General features: G+C 48.6%; 1 protein-coding gene across 50 annotated transcripts in view; it reads left to right on the top strand.

The window, feature by feature from the left end:
* SH3TC2 (SH3 domain and tetratricopeptide repeats 2) overlaps nt 1–27,117 on the top strand; it is a 63,988-nt gene that overhangs the window by 13,649 nt on the left and 23,222 nt on the right. For 11 of the 50 annotated variants that reach the window (XR_014839039.1, XM_085014978.1, XM_021084981.2 and 8 more), the window contains exons 3-12: nt 1,404–1,531; nt 5,126–5,231; nt 7,579–7,722; nt 8,890–9,091; nt 9,838–9,911; nt 10,911–11,106; nt 19,314–19,447; nt 22,137–22,178; nt 22,301–23,998; nt 24,104–24,284. Coding sequence is in view for 39 of the 50 variants with exons in the window: in XM_085014978.1 (XP_084871104.1) it covers nt 1,404–1,531; nt 5,126–5,231; nt 7,579–7,722; nt 8,890–9,091; nt 9,838–9,911; nt 10,911–11,106; nt 19,314–19,447; nt 22,137–22,178; nt 22,301–23,998; nt 24,104–24,284 (2,905 nt within the window). In the remaining 11 variants the exon portion in view is untranslated. Of the gene's footprint in view, nt 1–1,403; nt 1,532–5,125; nt 5,232–7,578; nt 7,723–8,889; nt 9,092–9,837; nt 9,912–10,910; nt 11,107–14,994; nt 15,236–15,710; nt 15,839–19,313; nt 19,628–22,136; nt 23,999–24,103; nt 24,285–27,117 lie in introns of those variants that run through there. The other 39 variants (XM_085014990.1, XM_085014983.1, XM_085014986.1 and 36 more) reach the window with 27 other exon arrangements.

The raw sequence follows: 27,117 nt of genomic DNA, 5'->3' as shown, positions 1-27,117 counted from the left end.
TGGAGGACTGGGGCGGGAGTGCGGGGTTTTGAGGGGCAAGAGCTAATGCTCAATGTGTTTACTGAACATTGAGGATGCACGTAGTCTCGTTTAGTAAGCCTCTTCAAAACCCTGTGGCATGGTACTCTCAGCCGTTTTGCTAATGCGAAAAGTCAAGCGTGGAGAAGTAACTGACTGCTCAGGGTGGTGCAGGTAGCAGAGACGGAGTCCCGCCTGGAGCCCCAGTCTCTGTGGCTCCTCCTCCCCGGGCTTAGCTTCTCCCAGAGATCAGTGTGCAGTGACGTCCCAGACGGAGGGTTGCACTTGAACTGCCGAATGCGGCGAGCTTGCGTGAGGTTAGAGCACAGGCCAGGGAAGAAGAGAGTGGAGCAAACATTCACCTGAAGCTCTCACTGATGTCAGGTCAGTTTGGGCATGTTCTGTCGCAGCTGGCCTGCAGCCACGGCATTTTCAGGACTTGTAGGTTAAAGACAGGCCTTTTAAAGATGGAAGTCCAGGCTGCCTGTGGACCCAGGCTGGCACCACAGGGGCGGTGTGTAATGTACTCAGGAATTTGCAAAGCCCCTGGCAAGTTAGGCATAGAAGACAGACCTTTGTGCTTATCCGTTTGATGCCTCCTTGGTTCATTGCGTTTGTAATTATTAATGAGATTGCTCCTCATTGTCTAGAGAAGACACATGGCAAAGTGCAATTATAATATGAATCTTTCCCAACAACACTGTCCACCCTCCGGCAGCTCCATCACTCCGCCTCCTTATTGACACTTTTTATTCATAGCACTTTCTTCCATCTGAAATTACTGTGTTGATGAAATCGGTTATTTGCCAAGAATACAAACTCCATGAGAATAGGACCATGCCTGTTGTGTTTCCTGCCGTATCCCAGCACCTAAAACAGCCTCTGTTCACAGTACTGGTTGAATGAATGTACATTCTGAAGCAATTAAAGGTAGACTTTAACTAACCAATTACTCTCGACAAACAATGAATGCATTATTGGCAGAAGCAGATTGGAGAAAATGCATGTGTGCTATCTATTACATATCATTAATTTGATATATAAATGCACTTCTGGATAAATTAGTATTCTGTGGAAACTTGCACAAATCATCCATAGGAAGAAATACATGTACTAGCAGGTTCTGTGTGGCACTGTTCCTTCAGTGCCAGGAGAGGTAGGAATATGCTCTGTATAGGCAGAAATTGCCAACCCAACTGCACGCCTCCTGTGATCCAGAACATTCCAGGCCTCAGCATTTTTTTTCTTTTTTTCTTGCGCTGGGGAGAGTTGAGGTGCTCGGAATCCTTTAAGATCACGCCTAACCTCTCACTGAGGAGGACCGCCCCATGGGGTTGGGTGTTGCCGTGTCCCCCCCTCATCTTTCTCCCTCTGCTCTCTCTAAGACCTGACCCTTTCCTTCAGCGTGAAGAGCCGCTCCCGGAGGTGTGTCAACGGCCCCCTGCAGGAAGCCGCGAGGAGGCGGCTCTGGGCGCTCGAGAATGAGGACCAGGAGGTGCGCGCGTTGTTTAAGGTGAGCGTCGAGGAGCCGTGCGAGCTCGCGTCCTCCTGCTGTCTGTCCGCTGCAAGCTCCGTAGCACCGAGGACGGCGCTGGGAGCAGACTGGGCCTCCCTCCGGAGTCGGAGTACGTGTGGCTGGATGAACAAAAACGTCCCACTCCCTGCTGGGCAGGAATGGTCAGCCTGTGGAGACAGAGTCAGAGAAAACTTCTTTTCAGATCCGCCACTAGTAGGTTTATCTGTAGCACGAGCATCATGATAATACCTACCTCATGAGGTATACTGTAAAAAATGTGGCGAATTTGACTTTTTAAAACTGTGAAATGTACACAACATGACACTTTGAGTTTTCCTAACTTCTGAGTGTACAAGGCGTCATCACCACCGTCCTTCCAGCATTTCTCATCACTCAAACTAAGACGCTCTACCCACTGAGCAGCAGCGCCCTTCCTTCCCTTCCCTCCGCTGCTGGTGACCACCAAGTATGCCTTTTAACTACCGAAACTGCCCATCAAAATTTAATAGTTATAAATATTAAAATGAGAGGATGGAAAGGCAGTAAACCAGTTTATCTTCTTTCATAGTAGGCAAGTGTTGACCCAAAGAAGGGGGTGATTAAATTGTTTCTGCTTTAGGAGCCACTTACGGGGAGAAGTAAAGTCAGGAATGGTAGCTGCAAGTGTGGGAGGGAAAACATTGCTTTACAGAATAAAGTAGTAGGTTCTCATTATTCTGCAGTCTCCAGTGTGAATTTGATACAAATTAAAAAGAGAAATATACTCTGTAAATCTATCATGTAAAGAAAGATAGTGTCTGGTTTTCTGGGAGGAGCAAATGGGATAGTATCTGCAGAGGGCTTGGTGTTGTGCTTGGGTGGCTGGAGGTGTTCTAGAAATAGTAGTTACATTATAAATGGCAGAGTGTTTTTGTTTTTAAATCTCCAGATTTCCGGAACTTGGAGGCATTAGCTCCTAACTGGCACCTCAGAATTTTTTTTACTTTGAATCACTCTTGGCACTGGCAAGAGCTGGCTTTGGTTGAGTGAACTGACCCTGGGCTGAGTCTTGAGCTGGGCCGGCCTGTGGGCTGAAGCTGAGGCCTGGAGTCACTTGGGACATCAGAGCCTCCTTGGCTTACCCTGTCTGTGCCCTGGAATCCTTGACTGTGACACAAAGATAATGCCATTTTCTGTGAAATCTGGGGTGCCATTTGATTATAAGTGTATTACAATTTTATGTTCCTACCTCTCAGAAAAAAAGTAAATGCTGCCAATTGCATATGATGCCATATTTCCTCCCTTTTTACTTCAGAAATGGTTAAATGAGATACAAGTGGATCTTAGAATGAGTTCAGTCCTATAATAATAATTATACTCTTTTCGTGGGGTTATTGTGAGGCTGAATGAGGCATTGCTCATCAGACTCTTGGTAAAATGCCTGGCACATAGTAAATTCCCTGTAAATCACTTTTGACCTCGGACCCTTTCCCTGATTACCAGGCTCTAATCCTCCAAGGCCCCGGGGCCTCCTGAGGCCTGGTATGGGCGGACCCCAGAGTTCTGACTTTGCTGAAGAGAGGGCTTTCTTTGGGTCCTTCAGTCCTCTTCTTTCCTCAGGTTTCCCTCAGGACGGGGTTCTAGGGCTGCTCTTCAGTAGCCCGGCCTGGCTTACGGGGAGAGGGCCCATTCTGATCATCACTTGTTCTAGTCAAGTCCAGAAGCTTGGGCTTCTAGAAAAAAAGATTTTAGGGGAAAACCAAGGCTGGCCGGTGATTCGGGCCCTTTTATTCAGGTACTTCAAAAGCAGAGGGGGTCTGCAGGTCTCCACTTGCTCTGCTTGTTAGTATGTAAATTAGTCCAGCCTTTCTGGAGGGTAGTTTGGCTCCTGCCTTTTAGGACTGAAGATGTGCATCCCTACTTACACTTCTTAGAATTACTGGTGTCAGAACAATCAGGAGTGCCTACAAAGATTTAGACATGAGATGTTTATCATAGAACTGTTTAGGATATTAAAAAACAACCGTATGTCTAGGGAGTTCCCATTGTGGCTCAGCAGTGAAGAAACCGACTAGTAGCCATGAGGATGTGGGTTTGATCCCTGGCCTTGCTCAGTGGGTTAAGGAACTGGTATTGCTGTGGCTGTGGTGTAGGCCGCAGCTGTAGCTCTGATTCAACCCGTAGTCTAGGAACTTCCATGTGCTATGGGTGTGGCCCTAAAAAAAAAAAAAAAAAAAAAAGGCAAAAAAGAAAACATAAAACATTAAGAATTAATTATGTTAGGAGTGCTCACTGTGGCGCTCCAGGTTAAGGATCTGGCATTGTCTCTGGCGTGGCTCCGGTTGCTGCTGGGGCATGAGTATGATCCCTGCCCCGCACAGTGGGTTAAGGATCTGGTGTTGCTGCAGCTGTGGTATTGGTCACAGCTGCGCCTCAGGTTGGATTCCTGGCCCGGGAATTCCGTATGCCATGGATACAGCAAAAAAAAAAAAGGAATTAATTAAGTTAATGCCACAATGGCAAATGTAACCATTAAAATGTAACCATTAAAAATGACTACTAATGTGGGAGATGGTTCATAAAGTTTTGTTTAGGGACAAACGACTACAAAATACTTGGCTGTACAGCAGAAATTGGCACAGTGTAAATCAAATATACTTGAATAAAAAAATTAACTCCCCCCCAAAAAAACTAAAACCACTTAATAACATAGATTTCTTTATATAAAAATGTTTACATGGAAACTAAGGGGCATGGAAGATATTCAAAGTTAATGCGTAAGTTATTGACATTGATGATTCTAAGAGGAGGGATTATGGATATTTTTATTTTTTTGTGCGCAGCAGCTTCTTAAAAATAATTATTAAATATATATTCCCCATCAACTTTGTTTCCAAGGTGCCTTCTGTGGTTCATCTTCCAGCCTCTCACAAGACCCCCCGCCCCCCCCCCCCGACATAAAATACAACATTCTCTGCAAGTAGCTGCAAACTCTGGTTTCTTTTTGTTGCTGCTGCTGTTTCATTCATGTGCATATTTGGGGCCTGTATCAATACACAAAGAACTCCTTTCTTCTTTTTTGTGGACGCATAGTATGATATTCCCTGTGTAGACGAACAGAATTGGTTTTAACCAGTCTCCTGTTGATGAACGGCCTCCGTTGATGAACGTTTAGGTTCCTTCCTTTTGGGGGGAGGGTAACATAAAAATAAATGCCGGAATGGATGACAGTGGTCAAAAGGTACAAACTTCAAGTTGTAAGAAAAATAGATCCTGGGGGTGCACTGTGCAGCATGGAGACTGTGGTTAAACATACTGTGTTGTGTATTTGAAAGTTGCTAAGAGAATAGATCTTGAAAGTTCTCATCACAAGAAAAAAAGGATCCGTAATTATGGGAGGTGGTGAATGGTAGCTAAACTTACCGTGGCCGTCATTTCAAAGTGCGTACACACGTTGAATCGTTAGGTTGTACACTAAGAATTAACACCATGTTGCATGTCAGTTATAACGCAATTAACAGAGACTTCGTGCACAGCGTGGTGTTGTACATACGAGTCTGTTCTCGGGACGCTTCTGTCCTCTCAGGCCGACTCACTGTCTCCTTCACTCAGGACCTCTCGGCCAGGCTGGTGGGGGTTCAGTCCCAGAAGGCCCAGTTCCTCATCACCTTCAAGACCGTGGAGGAAGTCTGGAAGTTCTCCACCTACCTGAGCTTGGGTATGACCTGGAGCGGGCTGTTCAGCCAGTTCGTGGAGCTCGACCTGAAGGAATTGGTCTGGCTTTGATAATTAAAAGAGACAGAGCCCTAACATGGATGGTTGACTTTGGAAATATCACAAACTGCCTGGAACTTAATTGAAAGCAAATAGGCCTCTAAAATGTCACATGCAGCACTTCTTTGTGTTCAGGAAGAGGCTTATTAGATAATCAGTCAAAACTGACAAACAGTTACTGATCATCTGCTAAATTCAGAGTAAGACAGATTCAAAACTGATGGTTAAAAGAAAAAAAAAAGGAATATAGTTGTTAGTAGGATCAGGGTAGCTGCTCAAAATAGTAAAGTTCCAAATACATGTTCTGTGTTTTCTGAAAAGTCAAAGTTATGGGGGAATTACCTGCTAAAGGAGCCTCAGAATGCGGGGTTTTCTAGAAGGTAAAGATGGATGTTGGGGCACAGCAGCAGCACCAAAGTGGTGGAAATGGGTAAACCATTTCCCATGGTTAACCTACCCTCTCCATGGAGGATAACTCATGATAGGAAAGTAACAATTGCAAAGCAAAACTAAGCAAATCAAGAGGAGCCGAGTTCCCTGGTGGCTCAGCAGGTTAAGGATCCTGCATTGTCAGTGCTGTGGCTCGGGTTACTGCTGTGGTGTGGGTTCAGTCCCTGCCCCAGGAACTTCTCCATGCCATGGGCATGGCCAAATTAAAAAAAAAAATAGGCGTCCACTTGCAAAATGCATGTTTTCTCTCTCTTAGGAAATGCTGGACTCCTTGCAGACTTACAGGGGAGGTGGTTTTGTGTAGGGGTGAAGGGTGAAGGTAACCTTGGCTGGAAGTTCTCCTTTTGTCCCGATGACTGTGTGCTCTCCATACCACACATCTACTTTCATGACCATTAGAGATGCTGCTGCTGCTTCTTTTTTTGTCTTTTTGCCTTTTCTAGGGCCTCTCCCTTGGCACATGGAGGTTCCCAGGGTAGGGGTCTAATTGGAGCTGTAGCTGCCGGCCTACGCCAGAGCCACAGCAACGCAGGATCCGAGCTGCGTCTGTGACCTACACCACAGCTCACGGCAATGCCAGGTCTTTAACCCACTGAGCAAGGCCAGGGACCGAACCTGCAACCTCATGGTTCCTAGTCAGATTCGTTAACCACTGCGCCACGACGGGAACTCCCAGAGATGCTTATACTTCCGAGTGTGCTCTATGGACCAACAGTATCTGCATCATGTGGGGCTTAATAGAGAATGGGAATCCTAGGCCCCACCCTGGAGCTACTGAACTGGCGTCTGTATTTTTATAAGGCCCTAAGTGACTTGTGTGCACATTTGAGTGTGAGAAGCACTGTTGCAGAAGATACACAAGGCCTAAGTCAGTACAGTGGAGGGTCAGAATCAGATTTTTGCATCTTAAGAAAATAAGGAGGTTTAGAAAGAAGCAAAATTTTATTTTATTTTATTTTTTTTAGTTTTTTAGTTTTTTTTTTTTGTTTTTTGTCTTTTTAGGGCCATACCCGCAGCATATGGAGGTTCCCAGGCTAGCGGTATAATTGGAGCTGTAGCCGATGGCCTGCTCCAGAGCCACAGCAACGCAGGATCCGAGCTGCATCTGCCACCTACACCACAGCTCACGGCAACACCGGATCCTTAACCCACTGAGCGAGGCCAGGGATCGAACCCACAATCTCATGGTTTCTAGTCAGATTCGTTAACCACTGAGCCACGATGGGAACTCCAAGAAGCAAAATTTTAATATAAATAATTTAAATTTATAGGCATGTTTAAATACTGTCCATGATTGTTATAATTTTGTAATTTGTGTCGTTTTTCATTTGGTTTTAACAAGATCTTGCTGGGAATGGGGTGAGGAGGAGGGTTGGAGGGACATTGAAGTAAATAAATCCTGACTCCTTTGTGGGCCGTGGAGAACCCCCGCCCCCCCAGCTACTGCATCATCCGGGGTACAAGAATTTGAATTTGGTTAAGAGAATTTAAGGGGGACTCAGGAATTCTCAGAGTCGGCGCTGGAATCTTGGAGACCCCCATGGATGTGTTAGAGAAAGGTAACTTGGTGTGAGAATCTCCTTGTGCGTCACTGAAGCCCGTGATACATTGAGAATAAACACCATTTTAAAATAACCTGTACTTCCCAACAGACACTGAGAAGAGTCAGTTCATTTTAGAGACTTTTAGCTACTCCTCTTATGCTCTTTTAATTCTAGTTAAGTGGCGTCACGTTAGGGATGGAAGTCTGGGAGGGAAATTCAGGAGCGCACTTGCTCACCCTAATGCTCAACTAATGACACTTCTTGGTGCTGAAGAGTCTTGTTGGCTTGATGTCTTAGGCTACGTATCTGCGTGTTTGGAGCATCTCCTCTTTGACCACAGATTCTGGCTCAACTGCCGATTGGTGGAGGATACAGAGATCCAAGTGTCCGTCGATGATAAACATCTGGAACGCATATACCTGGGACTTCTGATCCAAGAAGGTGAGCTCGATAGTAGGGACGGGCGTGGGGGGTCTTATCTGCGTATTTGTTACCAGAGTCCCTGAAATAATTAGGACGCAGAGGGAGGTAAAACCATCCACACTCTCACAAGTGAATCCACCTGTTAAAATATTACTTCAGACATCTCTCTCACGTTAACAGCATTGTCACATGAACAGCCGTGTTGGCCAATCTTGCTGATTGTCTGATGTTAGAACCACTTGGGATTTTTTTGGCTACTCTGTGGCATGTGGAAATTCCTGGGCCAGGTTGAACCCTTGAACTTGAGCCATAGCAGTGACAGTGCTGAATCCTTAACCTGCTGAACTTCCAGGGAACTCCACACTTGAGGATTTTTTTTAAGAAGATGCCCATGTTAGGACTCTACCAGAGCCGGTTACTCTCCAGAGAAGGGCGTTAGGCTTTGCTATTTTTTGAAAGTTCCCCAGGTAATTCTAATGTGCATCCAAGATTGAGAATCACTGTCTGAACATATGATATAATTTCATTGTAAAGTAAAAGTGCAAATCTTGCAAAACCTGCAGGATTTCATGAGCTCGAGGAAAGTGATAGTGGGGGAACTGCCTGGAGCACCCATCAGTCTGTCTGCAAGGAAGGATTTGATCAAGGCTGCAGGTAGCCAGTTAATAACTGATGACAGACGCTTCAAAAGAGCCAGATTTGCACAGGATATTTTGTGAATTGATTGGCTTTCTGATTGTACTGCATGGATCATATATGAAGGAAAAACTTTTATACTGAATGACTGTAAAATCTAGTTGGATAAATTATATGCCCCCAGATCAACTTAATTTATTTTCTTTTGGTCCTAAGTTTAAGTAGGAGATTGCCATTACCACTGAAGTTCTGTTAAATATTTTTTCAGAAGCTTTTGTCTCATTTTTCTTTTTTCAAGCTGAAGTCTTCAAACCTTGTTCTTGAGAATTACTCCTAATTTTTGGTGTCTGTTTTGAGTGAATTTCCTCTCATTGGCTCTTTTCCCTTGGGCCAGTTTTCCTGGAATCACAAAGATCTCTGTAGTGCCTCCCCCGGACCGTGTACTTTATTCCCAGCACGAAAGGTCCTTGGGCCCCGGATGTACCTTGTGTGATACCCCCTTTTCATTTCCTCCTACTCCTTGGAAAGAGCTTTTCTCATTATCTACAGGTCATTTCTTCTGCAGAGCCATGTGCTCTGTGGCTCAGCCAACTGAGAAGGAAGGGGAGTATTTGACACTTTGCAAGAATGAGTTAATCTCGGTGAAGGTAGCTGAAGGCGAGTCCGAGTGGGACGGTGTGTCCTTGGTGACGGGTCAGCGGGGTTTGGTGCCAGTGTCGGCTGTGGAGCCCCTTCCTCTCCCTTTCCATCAGTGAGTAGCCACTTGCCTCCTGGGAGAGGGTCCTGGGGCAGACTGAGGTACCGTGTCCATAACTTGCAGATGGGGACGTCCGTGGTGCCCGGACGGGAACAGACAGACCTAGGTGGCTTTTTTACTTGTCAAGATTTGCATACCTCAGTGAAATGGGGACAACTCCAAATTTCAGATGGACGTTGTACCAAAGAGGAAATACACTGCGTGGTCTCCAATACAGTGTTTCTCCAAGTGGAGCTTGGGGACCATTCGTGCTCAAGTCACCCAGGGACTTGACTCTGAATTCTACCCCGACCCTCCTCAGACTCTCCTGGCGTTGAATCCAAAAATACACATTTTATGAGAGCTCCTCTTAAACATGGGGCGTGTTTTTGACATTAAAGCATTGAAGTGGGAGACTCCCTTCTGGAAGCTGTTGTAAACTCAGCCATCCAGAGTGACAGCAAACATGATTCTAGGCCATGGGCCCTCTGTGGCCCTCCTTTGTTAGTCAGTTAACACCAGACCAGTTGCTGAGCCAGGGAATATCCCAGGGCTGCTGAGCTCCTGTCCTTTTCACAGTGCCTGATACAGAGTAAGTTCTCAGTAGGACATTTACCACCATTGTAATAAGAGCAGTCAGAATAACCATAATACTTCTCATCCTCACCCCCACTGTGATTTTAATGGACTATTCTGCTCACCATTTGTTGAAATTTTTTGAAATCCATGTTTGCAAACCCCATGTTTCTTTCCATTGGCAGGTGGTTCCTGAAGAATTATCCGGGAAGCTGTGGCCTTTCCAGGAGGAGGGATTGGACAGGCTCCCATCAGATTGGTATGGCTGAGTTGAAGTCAGTATTATTAGGGAGATAATACTGCTCTGCCTCCTGCTTTCTCTGCAGATCTGGAGTCAGTTGATGTGAATTCCTGGCTTACCTCTGCTGCTGACTGAATCTGGGAAAGCTAGTTACCATCTGTACACATGGGTTTCCTTGCCTGTGAAGTGAGAAGCCTAAGACGAGGGCTGTAGATACAAACGCCTCCAGGGGCTGAAGCATGGAGGGCCTGGATAGGAGATGCTGAGGCATGGTCGGCACCATAGGGGTTTAACGATAGTGGGCGACCTCCCACCTCAAAACCAAAATAAACCCTAAACAAACAAAACAAAACCCCATGTAGGCCAAATGTGGCCTGCAGGCTGCTTGCTTTCATGCTCTAGTTAAAATGTTTTCTAACTTCCCTTAGAGTTTTTGAATCTTGAATTTAGGAAGATTAAGAATGCTTGGCACATGGTGGGTGCCCAGTACATATTTGTTGAATCAATGAAGTATATACATATATATATGTATAAATACATGCATAACATTTTAGGTAACCTCTATACATACGTGTATGCATATATGTCTATACACACACGTTTATCTAGAAGTATATGCGCGTCTATTGGATAATGAAATTTAATGTCTTCTGCGTATCTAGAGTGTGCATTCTATTCATCTTCATCCTCAGCGCTGCCTTTCCACACCTAGCACAAAGTGCAGCTGTTCACGTTCTAAGCCCACATAACACTTAAAAAACCCCAGCAGAGTGAATTATGAAGCCCAGGCATTAGATCTCATTCGTAACTGACCATAAACAAGGTGTTTAGCCGTCGGAGGCAGCCTGGCCTGTGGTCAGGAACATGGAGCGGTGAAGTCTGCTCTGGGTTCAAATCCAGCCTCGCACTTGAAGCCAGCGTGACCTCGGCTGCTTCACCTGCCTTTACTGTGCCACATGGTGGAAGGCTCCGCTGTTTCTGCCCTGTTCAGCTGACCTGGGTGCCGTTTCCCCACAGGTAGAGGGAAATGTAAGGCCTGGAAGGCATATGAGAGCGAAGAAAAGGATGAACTGAGTTTCCATCAGGGAGAGAGCATTGAGATCATCGGCTTCGTCATCCCTGGGCTCCAGTGGTTCATCGGGAGGTCAGCGCTTACAGGAGAAGTGGGCTTTGTCCCCACCCGGCACGTCGATCCTGATTCTTACTCCCCAGTGTGAGTATGATAAGCAGGCCATCCGGGGTGTCTTGGACCGGGGCCGCCTTCCTCAGTGGTCCTGCCCGGTTCTGGGTAGGTTTGCAGACAAGCTTCTGGGTTTCCTGGTGACGGGAAGCCAGAGGAGCACATTCCGACGACCAAGGCCGGTGCGAAGAGCCGTAGGAAGGATAAATGGGTGACCAGAGCAGGCGTCAGTTCAGTTCATTTCAACAGATCGTCCTGGAAGCATTTCTCTGTGCACGGAGAGAAGTCCAGTCCCCAGACACAGGGCTTGCTCTCAGCCCTTCCCATCCAACCAGGGGCCCGGTCGGGGAGGTGCAGGGACCCAGAGACTAGAGCTTAATGAGAGTCCCTCCCATGTAGCTCTGTCTGCTGAAGGCCTAACGTGTGAATTTGCTGTAGGCCAGGATGGTGGGTGCACTTTTTACGCTTTCCTGCCTGGCGTCCAGAAGGCCTGGCTCAGAAGAGCAGAGCTGCACGTGGCCGGTCAGCAGCAGTGGCCAGCCTGCTCCACTGCTCCCCCGCCACCCTGACCCCGGTTTCTCTGGGTGGGCTTTCTGCACTGGGGTAGGAAACAGTAGGGCCCTGGCCCAGGAAGGACAGTGGGAACGCAGAGTTGGTGGCTGACGTTGTGATGCTGTAGCCCTCTCCACGGGGAACTGTGACCGGAGCAGTGTCTCAGGCTCTGAGCACCAAGAGTGGAACTCCCTCCTGTGTGGAAGAGCCACTAGGAGAGGGAGCCAAGGGTAGGAAGGTCCTCTCAGCCCCATCCTTTATCAGGAGAGGAGAGAGAAGGTCATTTTCCCGGCACAGAAATGTGGGCACCCAGGCGCCTCTCCCTGAGGAAGTTCACTCTGAGCTGCCAGAGCCGTGGGGAGCCCCGTGGGGGTTTGTGAGAGAGGTGACCGTGAGTTCAGGTGTGAGCAGTGTGAGGTATTTCAACAGACATAAACGGGGAAAGGAGCTCACAGGTGGGAGAGTGAGGGCAGTTGAGAAATGACTGGTCACTGGGAGCAGGTCACCAGGGGGCACTAGTGTGACCGCAGCTCAGTGGGGCAGTGACATGAAGACGGAATGCCCAGGCCAGGGCCTGTCCTCCACCTGCAGGGAATGGGGAGTCGCTGAGTGTCTCTAAGCAAGAGTGACATGATGTGGTGGGAACTTGTCTCTGGCTTTGGGTGAGGCAGGAAGGGTCGGGCAGAGCCTGCAAGCAGGGGTTGGGGCATTTAGCAAGGGCTGGGGGTGATGGAAAGGCAGGACACTGCTGGGACCAGTCAACAGAATCTAGAGATGCTGGGAGCTCTGCAGTTTGGATACCTGTGTTCTGCCCCCAGCAGTTCTGCCTCGTCGGTCTGGGTGGGGCCTGGGCAGGAATGGTTATGAAATGATGAAAGCTCCCTGTCTGGGGCTGGTGCATAGCCCAGGTGAGAACCTCTGCTCAAACCATCACCTCCCTTAACAGCAGAGGGAGGTGAGGCCCCTGGGGGGAAACAGCCGAGCCCATGGGCCTGGAGCTCCAGAGTGCCGCCGATGTTGAATCTAGAGTTCTTTCCAACGGCAGAGTCCCAGACCCGAGTTCCCAGGGAAAGGGAGAAAGACTAAAAAGAGCCGAGCCTTGGGAGGAGGAACCATTTCCAGAGCAGATGAAGAAAGAGTACAGCGGAGTGGCTGGCTGAGACGGGGACTCAGCCACGGGGACAGGAGGATGCTAAGCACCTGCCCAAGGACTTTGGGGCTGCATTGGAGGTCGCTGTCACGCGAGTCAGCGTAGCCCAGCAGTCAAGAGTTGCAGAGCCAGACTGCCCACAAGGCCGTGGGGGCACATTGTTTGGCCCCTTCGTTTACCAGCCAGGTGACTTTGGGAATGTTAATTTGTCTCTATGCTTTAGTTTCCTCCTCTGGACAATGCATACAAGCCCATAAGGTTGTTACGATTTGAAATGAAGGAATACACGTAAAGCTCTTAGCATGATGCCTGCAAGGGTGTGTGAGTGCAGTCAGCACACGTCGTCTTGCTTGCTGCTGCTCTTGTGGGTGGTGGTCTTTGAGAGGCAGTCTGCATAGGATATTGGGGCCAGGCATCAGATTTCATCAGTTAGATTGGACTTCTCATACCATGCCTCAGGTGACAGTAACCCGGCAAGACTGAATTCGTCTGATCCCACAACTTAGTTGTAGGGGGTACACGTGCCCTTCCGAACACCACCCCATATCACAGTGGTGACCCGAGACCTTCTCCTTCTTGCACAAGGGTGCCTGGTGGCCTCCATCGGTCACCTGCGGGACCCCGTGCACCGGAGATGGCACAGTCTCTAGGGAAGGGGACCGTGAGAAAGCAGGAGACAGGGAGGGGTGGGGGAGGGGAACAGGCTCACTGAGCACCCCAGAGCGCTCTGGCTTACAGACCTTCCTGAACCCCAGCCATCAGACAGAGGAAAAGCCCACAACCGCCCTTGGCAGCAGCCAGGTGCGCACGTCCTGGGAACCACCCCTGCGAGCTGTGCTGTCCCTGTGGCCGGGCCACTGGGTGTCACTCTTGGTCTGTGTGCATTTGGGGTCAGGTTTCTGAAGATGGTCCAGCCTCTACTGAAGCCTCCACCCCCTTCCCACAGCCCCCCTCCTCCCTCTCTGGGCTGGTGATTGACTCCCTGAAGTGTTTGTACGTTTGCATGTACTTAGGCATGTGTTCATTTATTCATTCACCCAAATTGGCAGTGTAGTGAGAATGAAATTTCCCAGAAGCTATCTTCTGAGTGCTTTAGGCTGTGCCTCTGACACATGGGAAAGGGGTCCTACTTATCCAGAGAAGCAAATTTTTGTGGGTTTCCTCTTTTACAGCCCAGATTTCAACATCAGCTACCTAATTTCACAGCAACAGCAGCTGGAAAAGCTGGTCTTAAAGTTCTGGCATGTCTTCTGTCTGAACAGACAAAAAGTGTCTGCATTTGGCCAGGGTGACTTTAGGGAATTCATCCTTTTGAGGGGACGGAAGGGCATACCTATCCTTTAAACGAATTAGAGAAAAAAACAATTTATGTGTATGTTTTAAGTGAAAAAAGTCTCCAGATACAATTGAAGATGCCTTTTTATTCCTTCATACCTTCATTCTCTGATCCTGAATCCCACCTCAGAGGCCAGTTACATTTGAAAATGATAGGTATCTCATTCTGATACATTTTAAAATGGACATTTTTCATAAAACAAATATACTGTAGTTTTGTGTATTTAAAAAGATATATAATTTTTTTTTCTGCAGCTGGCCTTTTCCTCAGTTGATGTTGTAAATTTAGGATACATTCACATGGTAAAAGATATAATTCATATAATAAAATGCTACTTAAAGGAAATTTATATACTTAAATGTCTAAATTAAAAAATAAAGCAAGGTTGAAAAGTTAGTGCACTCAAACCCAGATAAAAGAGCAGAGGAGAGGGGTTCCTTGTGGCTCAGAGGTTAAGGACCTGATGTGGTCTCTGGGAGGATGCAGGTTCCATCCCTGGCTTCCCTTGTGGCAACGCCAGGGAAGGGTCTGGCGTTGCTGCAAGCTGCAGCATAGGTTGCAGATGCAACTCAGATCTGTCATCGCTGTGGCTGTGGTGTAGGCCAGCAGCTGCAGCTGTGATTCAACACCTAGCTTGGAAACTTCTGTATGCTGCAGGTTCAGCAGTAAAAAGAAAAAAAAAAAATGGCATAAAAGAAAAGCCAGTATTTCATAGTATTAAACATTAAAAATGTTTCTATCTTGTTAATCCCCCTTTTTATGATTTCTGTTTGTTTATCTGTGCCTTCTTTGCAATTCCGTTTCTTGTGGCCTCTAGTTTTTTATAAGGTTCTCTCTCTCCCTCTCTTTTTTTGGCCACACCTGCCAACTGTGGAAGTTCCAGGCCAGAGATTGAATCCAAGCGACAGCTGTGACCTGCACCACTGCTTTGGCAACACCAGATTCTTAACCCACTGCTCTGGGCCGGAGACTGAACCCATGCCTCTGCTGCAGCCCGAGCCACTGCAGTTGCATCCTCAACCCACTTTGCTACAGCAGGGATTCCTCAAGGTTCTCTCTTTGTTATTGGTCTTTTGCAATTGTTCCAGGATCTGTCCAGCTCCGGTACATTCTATTTATTTATAGTAAGTTGTTTACTTCCTTCTCCACCATGTATACCTCATCTTATATACATCATGAGTTGTTAAATGCTCTGTCTATAGTCTTTGTCTTAAATACACTCAAAGTGTGTACTCTTGGATGGTAATTTAGCTAGTTGTAAAGGGGAAAAATAACTTAATATAAAATTTCAGATCTGTTTTGCCAGAGTTTGAGAGAACCCGTTTTTCTTTTGTTGACCATCTTTATTATTCCCTTGTTTTCTGTTTCATTAATTTTATATTTACCTTTCTAATTTTGTTCTATTTTGCCTTTATTTCATTAATTTTTGTTGGTATCTTTTATATTTGACTCTTCCTTCCCATAAGTTGAACAGTTAAGTGATAGATAATTGAACCCAGAAAGAACGATTAGGAGAAATAGAAAACCCGAAAAGATGTTACAACCTTAAAGAAATGGAAATCTTGTTAAAATGATAATATTTATACTTATTTTGCTCAGGACTTGGTGTGCTTCTTCAGTTTGGAGATTCCTGTCTTCCTTCACTTTTGGGAAATTCTCAGCCATTCTTCCTTTGAATGTTACCTCTCTCTCATTCTCTTTAGTCTCTTCTGGACTTCCTGTTAGAGGTATGTTGGACTTGCCATTCTCTCCCTGATCTTGTTTAATCAGTTCCTTTACATTTCTCATCTTTTTGTCACTCCTACTACATTCGGCGTGATTTCCTCAGACTAGTCTTCAGTTTCACTAATTCTCTCCTCTCCTATGGCCAAACCTGCTTGTTTAACTCACTCATGTAGTTCCAGATAGTCACGCTTTTATTTTTACGCCTAAAATGTATATTTTGCTATTTTCCACATATGCTTGTTTTTGCTCACAAAGTCCCATATTTTCATTGTAGCTTTTTTTTTTTTTTTTTGTCTTTTTAGGGCCACACTTGTGGCATATGGAAGTTCCCAGGCTAGGGGTTGAATCTGGGCTGTAGCCGCTGGCCTGTACCACAGCCACAGCAATGTGGGATCTGAGCCACATCTGTGACCTAAACCACAGCTCATGGTAATGTTGGATCCTTAACCCACTGAGCAAGGCCAGAGATCAAACCTGAGTCCTCATGGATGCTAGGCAGGTTCGTTACCTCTGAGCCATGACGAGAACTCTGATTGTTGCTTCTGTTCATTATTTATGTTTCATCATTTTAACCATGCTTATTATTACAGTTCATCTTCATATTATTGTCATTTCTAGTTTTCATAGTGTTAATTTACCCATTTGTGCATCTGCTGGCTCTTTGTCAGTAGTTCATTTTCTTGCATGGATTGTATTTTTACGTGTATAGTTACGTGAATGAATTTACAGGATTTTAAAAGATGGTCTTTGCCTGAAGCCTTGACTTCAGAAGGCATCCTGGCAGAGCAGTTTTGGCATTTGCTTTCCCTGGAAATTTAGGAACTCAGTGGTCCAGGCCTTGTTCTCTGAAAGCAGCACCTACTCAGTGCAGTGTAAATTCAGGTCCCATGTGATGGTGTAAGGGCCTCAGACATATGGAAAATGTGTTTTCGGTAGGTTATAAGAAGTTTCCAATCCCCTCTTTATAGCAATTGCCACCCTTCCAGACTTTAGGCTCAAAAGAACTCAAAGCTATCAATGTCGGGATCTCTGTTCAGCTTCCCTGCTTCACACAGGTCCAGAGTCCCATCTCCTGTCCTTGGGTGGCATTATCAGGCCAACCCCACCTCTGAGGGCCAGTGTCCCTCTGAGAACCCTCAGCATCTCTGGACCAAGGGCCAGTGTCCCATCTGAGAAGGCTCGGCGTCTCTGGACCAAGGGCCAGTGTCATCTGAGAAGCCTCGGCGTCTCTGGACCAAGGGCCAGTGTCCCATCTGAGAAGCCCCGGCGTCTCTGGACCAAGGGCCAGTGTCCCATCTGAGAAGCCTCGGCGTCTCTGGACCATCTCCTCTTGCTTACCAGCTTCGCTTTGCTTTCTCCTTTTGTTTCTGGCTTCCAGGAATTTCCCTTTTTTTCTTTGAAGTGGTGTTGAAATATTTATTTTTATCACATTTTTCCATGCTTTGTCTGTGTATATGGGGAGAGTAGCCCCGTGTGGAGCAGCCCCGCCTGCTGCACTTCTAGAAGCCCTACCACACTGCTAAGCCCACCTCCATGCCGAGAAAGCCCTGATGGAATTTAGACTCTTCTGGGACTCTGTCTTAAGTATCTGGGCTTCAGGAAGTTAGCAGGTCAGCTGTGATGCAATGGACACGAGCAGACCTCAGCTTTGGTCTGACTTTACCACTTTCTAGCTATATTATTCTGAACATGTCACTAAACCTTTCTGAATATTCATCTACAAATATGGATAAAAATACCTGTATCATAGGGTTATTATGAAGACTAAACTAAATAGTAAACTCAGGTACGCGTTATAAAATGTGAGAATTGTGCAGAAGTTTGCGGTCACGGTGTTCTTTTTATCTCAAGTGAGTTTAGACGTAGACTTCGGTTACAGGCTCTCTTGAGGATGGAAGCTCTCACAGTGCTGGCCAGATGCTGGAGGTCAGATCAGAGCGGCGGGGGTTCAGTGCGTATGGCGTCAAGGGCCACAGTTACCAGCACACAGCTTAGTGCCAGTTCCTCCACTAATCAGAGGTGCGACCTTGAGCAGTTCATTTTAGTGGCTAGTTTTCTCACCACTGACTTCAGAGGCATTTATCTGAGCCATGGGAACAATGGGTAAGTGGCAGGCACCCCATCCCAGCCCCTCCCTCAATCTTGCTTAACATAGAGAAACTTCTATGCTGCTTCACCGCTCCCTAACCGCCAGCTTTATTTTTTTGTGACTTGGTCTTTTCCTTTGTAAAAATGGTATAAAAACAGTACCTGCTTCATAGGGCAACTGTGTATATTAAAAGCATTAATAGTGTGTGCTTCATAATAAGTATCCCTCCAAGTATTAGCTGTTATTAACCCTTGGCCTTCCAAACTATTATTACTATTTGAATGAATTTTTATTTTTTAAAAAATTATTATTATTATTCTTTGGACTTTTTTTCAGGGCTGCACCCATGGTGTATGGACGTTCTCAGGCTAGGGGTTAAATGGAGCTGTAGCTGTGGCCCTACACCACAGCCACAGCATCACAGGACCTGAGCCTCTGCACTGGATCCTTATGCCGGATCCTTAACCCACTGAGCGAGGCCAGGGATCAAACCCGTGTCCCCATGGTTGCCAGTGAGATTCGTTTCTGCAGAGCCACGACGGAAACTCTGCCAAACTATTTTCGTTTAAAGTTAAGTTAAAGAAATATTAACTGATGTTAAATATTTGGAGCTGAAAGAGATCTTGTGTCGTCCACATAGATATTAAACTGAAGGCTTTTTATCTTCTTCGATTCTGAGACAGATCTCTAGCGAACAAATTAGCTTTAACCGTCAGTTTACACAGTAGAATACACAAAACTCTGTTATTTATAATCATTTCTTCTAGCCTGGGCCCTCCTTCCCCGCCTCTTCCATGCCTTAGCGCTCTTTCCCTCTCTTACCTGCTAGGCCACCGGGAAACTCCTCTCTTTCCCTCTCCAGTGCTATGCGACACTGTTGTTCTGGGTCATGGGCTCTCATGTCAACACACCAGATGAAAGGTTCTTTCTGGCCACAGTCAAGAATTTTTCTATTGTTCCTCTGGAGTGTGTCACCTTTTCTTGAAATAGCCTGTCAAAGAAACATCTTTCACTGTTCCTTTTCCAACCCTTACATTTCGGGCAGCCACCTCCTATTTCTTCCCTTAAAAATGAGTACCATGTGGTCTCAACGAATGGGTGGGGGTCGGGGGAAGGGCTTTGTTTTTCTTGGGGAATGAAGTGTTTTTATCACCACTTGGACCTGCTCGGCAGCTCCATAGGTTGGTTCTCCACGGACAAGGTGCTGCTGGCTCTTCTTCCTTGTTGGTATAAAGTAGCTCGTGTGCAGTGGTGGGATAAGGAGTCTAGCTTCAGCTGCGGGCATGTGGGTTGATGGCCTCTTAGTGACCTTCGCTCCGGCCTAGGATGGATGAAGGTGTGTCTGGAACTCGCACTGATCCTTGTCCCTGTCTTTTGCCTCAATACAGGAGCAAGCACTCTGCCTTTTTCAGTGATGAGGAGAGATGCTCTCTGGGGGTCCTGGGAAGTGACAGGACAACTGAGTGTGCCAGCTTCCTCCACGCGCTTGCTCAGACTGACATCGCGTCTGTCTACCGGCTTAGTGAGTGTTGGCTCCTCGGACCCTGTGCCAGCCCAGGCGCCTCAAGATGAAGGGAGTGTTTCTGACCAGGAACAGAACATCTCTAAAGGCCGATCCCACGCACGTGTTGGGGCTCTGGCCACTCCTCAGTTGATGGCCTGGGTCGTGTTTGATTTGTAGCGTTTCCACTTTGGATTTCGGGTGATTTTGGAGTTGGGGGCCTTGCTGCCTAGAAACGACGAGATGTGATGAGATCAACTCAGCTATTGCATGGGAGGCTCAAGAGCCTTCCGTTGTAGTCGTGGAGAAGAAAATGTCCTGAGTTGTGACTGAGAGTCCCCCTTCCAGGGCTGAAGTGGGTCTAGCTCCCCAGTGATAGAGGTGGGCCCAGGGAACCTTACAGCTGGAGGGACCCTCAGAGGTGATTTCTCCTCTCATCTCACAGACCAGGAAACCGAGGCCAGAGCGAATTAGTGCCTGTCTGGGATGGGAACGGCCCTCCTCTGTTCTCTAGTCAGAACGAGCCTTACTTCGCCACGTTGCCCAGAACACAGAAGGACAGTGGACTCTTGGGTGTGTTGACCTTGGGTGGGCGGGGGCCTCAGGGCCTCGCCTGGTTCCCAGCAGTGTCTGCATGACTGACGGGGTGAACGCGTGGCGCGCCTCTCCCTCCACTGCGTGCGGGGCCCACACCCGTGGCTTTGTGTGGGGACATGTGTTCATCCGTTGTCAGGTCTGAGGAAGGGTTCTCGTTTCTCCTTCTCTTCAGTAATGGCGGTGTTGTGTCCACTCCTGTGTGGCCACATGAGATGGCACACATTTCATGGGTTCAGCCAGAGATTCTGCACAGGGCCCTCAGGCCCGTTCCCAGGAGCAGAGGTTGAGGGGGAGCTTTTCTCCAGGCCCAGGGTCATTTGTGAGGAGCACCTCACCCAGGCACCAGCACCAGCCCTGGCAGCAGTTTCTTGCCTCCGGCAGAACACACCACCTCAGCAGGCCGAGCCAGGAATCTGAGGCTGTGGACACAGCCCTCTAGACAGGAGCTGAGATCTGAAAATCAAGGACTGCTTGGGGTATACCTTGAAGGCAAGGGGGGTGGCTTCAGACTTGGATCCAAGACATCTGCCAACTGTTCATCCAGTGTTTGAGAGAGATCCAGGGGCAGGTCTCAAGGAGCCCATTAGCTCTTACCTGCAGTGCAGGAGTGCAACTCTGCTGGGTGTAGAGCTGTGCCCTATGGCTGCACAGGCTGTCTTGCACCATGGCACCAGCAGAGGGGGCGTCCTGTTGGTAAATTGCAGCTCCCCCAAGGCCAATGTCTTGTAATTCTTCTGCCCAGAGGAGGCATTTTTTATTTTTTTGTAACTCACGCAGCATTTGTTCTCTCAGTGGGCCTGGCCGGGAGAGAAATGGCTGCAGTAAGACTGGCACATGTTCTTGCTCCTTGAACAGCTGCATGAACAGCTCTCTGGAGCCCAGCTCTTGAGCCCTGCTGTGTTTGGCTGTGGGACCTTTGGGGGTTTCAGATCTCAAGAATCTGCAATGACACTCACAGAAGAAGGCTTCCTGAGAGAAGAGCAGGTGGAGACTCGACTTGGGGGGAGCCTGCTGCCGTCAGAGCTGTCATGAGCTCAGGATGAGGCAGCAGTGACTGGCCATTGCTTCTTTGCCAGCAAGAGGCAGACTCTTCTTTCTTGTGGCCCCGGCCTTTGGAGCAGGATCCTTGCTTTCGCCTTCCCTGTGGCTGCTTTGGCCAAGGGGTCAGCTTCTTTGCTGCCAAACCCAGGGTCGTCTTGGTTATTACCTTGTCTGTTTACACTTTTGTGATGTTGGGTGGCTGTACCTGAAGTCACCTTGGTCTCCGTGTCTCCTCTCTTCTCTGGCTGTGCCTTTTCGGCCTCCTTCCCTGGCTCCCGTCTTCCGGGAAAGGCTGGCTTCTCTGGGGCTTCACAGGCCTCCTCTCCCTCTTCCTCCCCTTGCTTTGCCTTCTCTTCCAAATGCCGCTTCTGAGCCTTTGCCCCACTCTTTGTGACCCCTCGTCAGTCCCACGTCTTAATTTGCAAGTCTCCACGTTTCTCCTTGGCCACGGTTCTGTTTCATTCTCTGCTAGAACTCCTGCCAGTACCACAAACTCAGAAGGGCTAAGAGTACTCAGTACTGTCCCTTCTGCCTCCTCCCACCTGGTACTTCAGGCAATGCAACTGAGGAACTGCAGATGCTATTTTACCTTCTTTTCTTTCTTATTTGCATTTGGTCACCTGTCCTGTCAAATTTGCAAAGCACACTGTGCAGACCAATCTGTCTCTCGAGTTGCCAGATGATGAGTGAGTGGAGAAAGGACAGGAAGGCTGTACACGTGGGAATAGCAGGCAGAGCCGTGTGCCACAGAGTCACAGACTTGCTGAGATTCCATAATCCCCTCTTCCCCGTACCTCTCAGCCTAGAGCTCATGGTTCTAGCTTTTCCCCCTGTCGTTTCCACCTCACTTTCCAGGTGTCAGGTGAGTGGGTTCAACGAGATGGTCCCATGTCCCTGCAGTTCTGGGGATGATCAGGGCGGCCCTGGTGGGGGACGCTGCTCAGTCCCTTAGCGATGGCAGATGGTCTGAAACCTACCGAGTGTGCTGGGCCATTGGTCAGGGAGCACCCGCAGGCGTAGGCCGGCCAGCCTCGTCTGCCCTGACACGCGTCCATCCTTCATCTCTATCCAGGTGGGTTTGAATCAATCCCGAATCTTCCAAATGATCTGAGTGGTGAGTAGAGATCATGCCGAGCCTGACCTCCAGTCCTGCCGGACAGCATCGCGCCCTCGCCAGGAGCTGGCCACCGCGGTTGCAGGTACTTAGGCGTGCTCCGTTCCCCCTGTCCCTTGCAGAGTCCCAGCCTGAAGGCTTCCGAGAGACCCGGCCTGGTGGATCCTGGGAGCAGCATCAGGCCCTGGGCTCCAGACGTTCCAGCAGCTCCGAGGACTCCAGCCTGGACGAGGAGCTGCTGTCCGCTGCCTCAGACACATACCACCTGCCGGAGCCCGGTGACCTCAGTGACCCGGAGCTGCTCATGGACCTGAACACCGGTCAGGAGGAGGGGGAGGCTGAGAACTTGGCTCCCATCCTGGCTTTTCTGGATCACGCGGGCTACGCCGAGCACTTGAAGAGCCTCTACGACGTTCCTTTTTCCTTCCTCACATCTTCGTTTCACAGCTACTCTGAGGAGGACGAGCTGGTGGCCTACCTGGAAGCTTCGAGGAAGTGGGCCAAGCGGAGCCACAAGACCTGGGCTCACGCCCGGCTCTGCTTCCTCCTGGGCCGGCTGAGCGCCAGGAAGGTCAAGCTCTCCCAGGCCAGGGTGTACTTTGAGGAGGCCGTCTGTGTGCTCAGCGGGGCATTCGAGGACCTGCCCTTGGCGGCCGCCCTGTACATCAATTTGGCAGCCATCTACCTGAGGCAGAGGCTGAGGCATAAAGGCTCGGCCCTGCTCGAGAAGGCAGGTGCCCTGTTGGCCTGCCTGCCTGACCGTGAGTGTAGTGCCAAGAGCGAGCTGGACGTGGTGGCCTATGTGCTGAGACAGGGCATCGTGTCAGGCAGCTGTCCCCTGGAGGCCAGGGCCTGCTTCCTGGCCATCCGATTGCTCCTAAGCTCCGGACAGCATGAGGAGGTCCTGCCCTTCGCCGAGCGCCTGCAGCTGCTCTCTGGCCGCCCCCCTGCTTCGGATGCCACAGCCGCCGTCTTGAGTTTTCTCTATGACAAGAAATACCTGCCACACCTTGCGGTGGCCTCTGTCCGGCAGCGTGGTCCTCAGAGTGCCCAAGGGGTGGCCCTTCCAATTTGGCAGGTGCATCTGGTCCTCCAGAACAGCACCAGGCTCCTCGGCGTCCCTGCTTTGGTCTGGGGTGACGTTTCCGCCCTGGCCTGCCCGGCACTCAGGCAGGCGCTGGCTGCCTGTGAGGAGGAGGTGGATCGGAGCACCCAGAGGGCCCTGTGTCTCATCCTGTCCAAAGTGTACCTCCAGCACAGGTCCCCTGATGGTGCCATCCGCTACCTGAGCCAAGCCGTGATGCTAGGCCGGCTGCTGAGTGAGCACGAAGCTTTTGAGTCCTCCCTCTGCTTGGCGTGGGCCTGTCTCTTGGCCAGCCAGGCAAAGAAGGCTTTGGACATCCTCGAGCCGCTCTTACACCACCTGGAAGAGGCAGAGAGGGCGCCCCAGGAGGGCGTGGTCCACAACCTCCTGGGACTTGCTCTTCAAGGTGAAGGCTGCGTGCACAAGGCAGCCAAGAGCTATCTCCGGGCCTTGAACAGAGCCCAGGAGGCGGGGGACGTGCGTAACCAGGCGGTGGCTTTGGCTAACCTTGGTCATCTGAGCTTGAAGTCCTGGACTCCGCAGCCAGCCAGGGACCATCTTCTGCAGGCCGTGCAGCTCTATGCGCAGCTCCAGGCCAGCATGGAGACAGACATGGAATTAGTACAGGTGCTTCTCTGGTTGGCCCAGGTCCAGGTGCGTGGAAGCCGGCTGGCCAGTGGCCGCGTGTGTTATGAAATGGCACTGCTGTTTGGCTTAAAGCATCGACACCTGAAGAGTGAGTATGTCCTGTGCTGCTGAGATGCCTTAGAGAAAAGTGGTAGAGCATGTTTTTCTTTGTCCATCTCTGGTCATCTCATCCATGTCCCTGCTTTATACTCAGGTCAGCTTCAGGTCACCAAATCCCTCTGCCATTTCTACAGCTCTGTGTGCCCAAACCCTGAGGCATGTATCACCTACCATGAGCACTGGCTGACCCTGGCTCAGCAGCTCAGGGACCGGGAGATGGAGGGGAGGCTGCTGGAGTCCCTTGGACAGCTCTACCGGAACCTAAACACAGCCAGGTGAGTTCAGGCTCAGAGGCTCATCTAAAGGAGAATTTGTATTCTCTTCCCAAGAAGTCAGGTCCGAATGCACAGGGCATGTTTATGGCGTCATGGAAAAGACTGTGGGCTCTGCAGCCACCACACATTGCAAGCCCAGTGCCACCCGTCACTTACTAGCTGTGTGACGTCGGGCACGTTTTTCCACTTCTCTCTGCCTCAGCTTCCTCACCAGTTAGTGCACATGGATGCTTGGAACAGTACCTGGTAGAGAGAAAGGGCTCAGATTCGAAATGTTACCATTACCTGTGTGTTTCCGTAACAGCGATCACGTGACCGTGGCTGAGGGCACATAATCAGATAGGTGGTAGTTACCCGGAGGGCCGTGGAACCCTCAGGAGGTCTTTATTACCTGAGCACTGTTGATTTTAGAGAAAGAACACAAACGCATAGAAAGCAGGGGTGCAGAATGTCACAGTAAAAAATTTTGGTTGGAAGCTTACCTTTAAAGTGAAATTGGGAATGATGAAACTAAGTTTATTTTCACCTTTTAGTTAAGAGGCTAAGGTTATAATTGCAGCTATGCTTTAAGTCTTAGAATAAACACACAATGGAAGTGTTAATTTTTTAACTTAATTGTGGTGACAAAAACTACATAATAGCACAATTAAACATCCTCTGTTTTGTGATTGACATTTCACCTCTCTCTTAGAATGACTCATTTTTGCAAAAATAATACCAAAACTTAACTGTTTTACCCCATGGGTTCTTTTCACCCTCTGATATTTAAGTTATTCTCAAGTGAACTGTCCTGCCATCTCTTGCTAATTTTTACTTTTCTCTCTCTTCTCTGGTCAGATCTGCCTGGTTTTCATTCGCTGATGGCATGGCCTGCAGTTCTGCTCTTTAGCAAGCCTTTAATTGATCCCATTAACTTCTGTATGGTTTGCAAGATATTTAATTTCACCTTGTGGTAGATTACTGTTGTAGTATTCATAATTATGACTGACTTCTAATACAGAGCGGGAGTACTTGCTAGCGTTGAGCAGAGAGAGGTAATTGAGGAGGAACGATTGCAATGACACTTTTTGCCTGTGTAGGTGACCTTGGCACCTGGTCAGTCAGACCGCTAATAATCAGATAGTGGATTCTCTCTCTCTCCCGCTCTCCCTCCTCCCGCCGCCATCTCTCCTCTCTCGCAAGAATCGCATGTCCTCCCGGTCTCCCATTTCCTTTGGTTCCAGGAAGGGAATTTGGATCCTTGCAGCCTGTGAGGGACAGGATGCCTGGTCCCGGCCTAACCCAGCTTCTATTCAGAACACCCTAGGAGTTTGTATGGTTCTGGGGCAGAGCCAAAAGGAGGCTTGGATTAATCTTAGAGATGAAGTAGTCACATATTCATGAAGAGGCAGAGTGGGACTGGGCTTTGGGAAAGTTGACTTTTAAAGGGACTGGCGTGTGGGTGGCAGGTGTGTGTCAGGTTTATTGCCACTCCTTTCTGTGTGCAGTTCCCGTCTCATATTCACCACTGCTCAGTGATTAATCACCTACCCCACTGCCATCCTCTGCTGAGGGCCTTGCTCCCACCTCCAGTTGTCAAACACCACTGAAATCCTCTGTGTAGAGTGCAGATCCCTTATCGAAGGCAGCGTGAGGAAGCATGGGCTTCCTCGGTAATGAGGGAAGGGGCAGGACTTCAGTTCCTCCCAGAAGTGAGTGGGGAAGTCACAGGCCACAGTTGGGACAGGGGTGCCCAAAACTGGATTAGGGGTCAGGAAACCTGAGCCTGCCACGAGCTAGCAGTGTGTTCTTAAAACAAGTCATTTCTCCTCTTGGTTGCCCCATTTTAAGGTTAAATTAAACGAGGTGCCTTCCAGTTCCGAAACATTGTGTCTAGGACCAGCCAGTTACATTACACTGTGCTGACACTGGCGAGAGCTCTATTCGTGCAGGAATTCCTGCTGCCTCCAAAGAGTTTTGAAATGTGAGGGCATATTTTTAAAGTTGTGGGGCTTCTTGAGGGCCTTTTAGATCAGAGACCTAGGCTTTTGGGGTTTTGAGAGACTGCCGGAGCTTCAGAAGGTCTTGACGCAGTGACTGTAAGCTTCCTGTGGTGGACGTCATGTCTAGCACACAGCAGAGAGACATACACATTTGTGTGGGCAGCCAAGTAGTTAATTACTTATTCAGTCCACTAGCTCACAGCCCTGAGCTGAAGCTGTAGGCTGACTTGGCTGCTGGAGAGGGGATTGAGATGGAGAATGAGGGGGTTTGCCTAAGGGAGCCCCCAATTTCTTTGTTCAGCATTCAAGTTAGGAGCAAAGATGCTTGCAAATTGGAGGCAGGCTTTGTGGTTGTCAGTGGAAGTCACAGTCCTGAGGCTGCTGTCAGTGGAACCTCGGAGGCCCTCCCAGCAGTCTGTGTGTAACGGGGCTACAGATAATCAGCTGCAGAGGCTGCTGTTGGTGGAACCTCGGAGGCCCTCCCAGCAGTCTGTGTGTGACGGGCTACAGATAATCAGCTGCAGAGCAGAGTGGTCTTTCTTCGGAGTTTGAACTGACAAGGAACCAAATAACAGATGGAATTTCGGGGATTTCCACCCGAATCAAAGATAAGGGTTTACCCCCCAAATTATTAAAAATTCTATTATAGTATTTGCTTATGGTAAAAAAAATTAAACCGATATTGAAAGTTATAGTTGAAAAGTAAAAGCTCCCCTTGCAACCTCCCCTTCCTTAACACTTAGAAGTAGCTACTTATAGATTTTGAAATAGCCATCAAGAAATATTCCATCCATACAAAATATTTGGAGTTCCCATTGTGATTCAGTGGTAATGAACCCGACTGGTATCCA

Source organism: Sus scrofa, chromosome 2, assembly GCF_054392235.1.
Source record: "Sus scrofa isolate SSC_HxYL_T2T_F1_AM1 chromosome 2, Sscrofa_HxYL_maternal_Yorkshire_Landrace_v2.0, whole genome shotgun sequence".
NCBI classification, from domain to species: domain Eukaryota; kingdom Metazoa; phylum Chordata; class Mammalia; order Artiodactyla; family Suidae; genus Sus; species Sus scrofa.
This window is presented reverse-complemented; position numbering and strand designations above follow the sequence as displayed.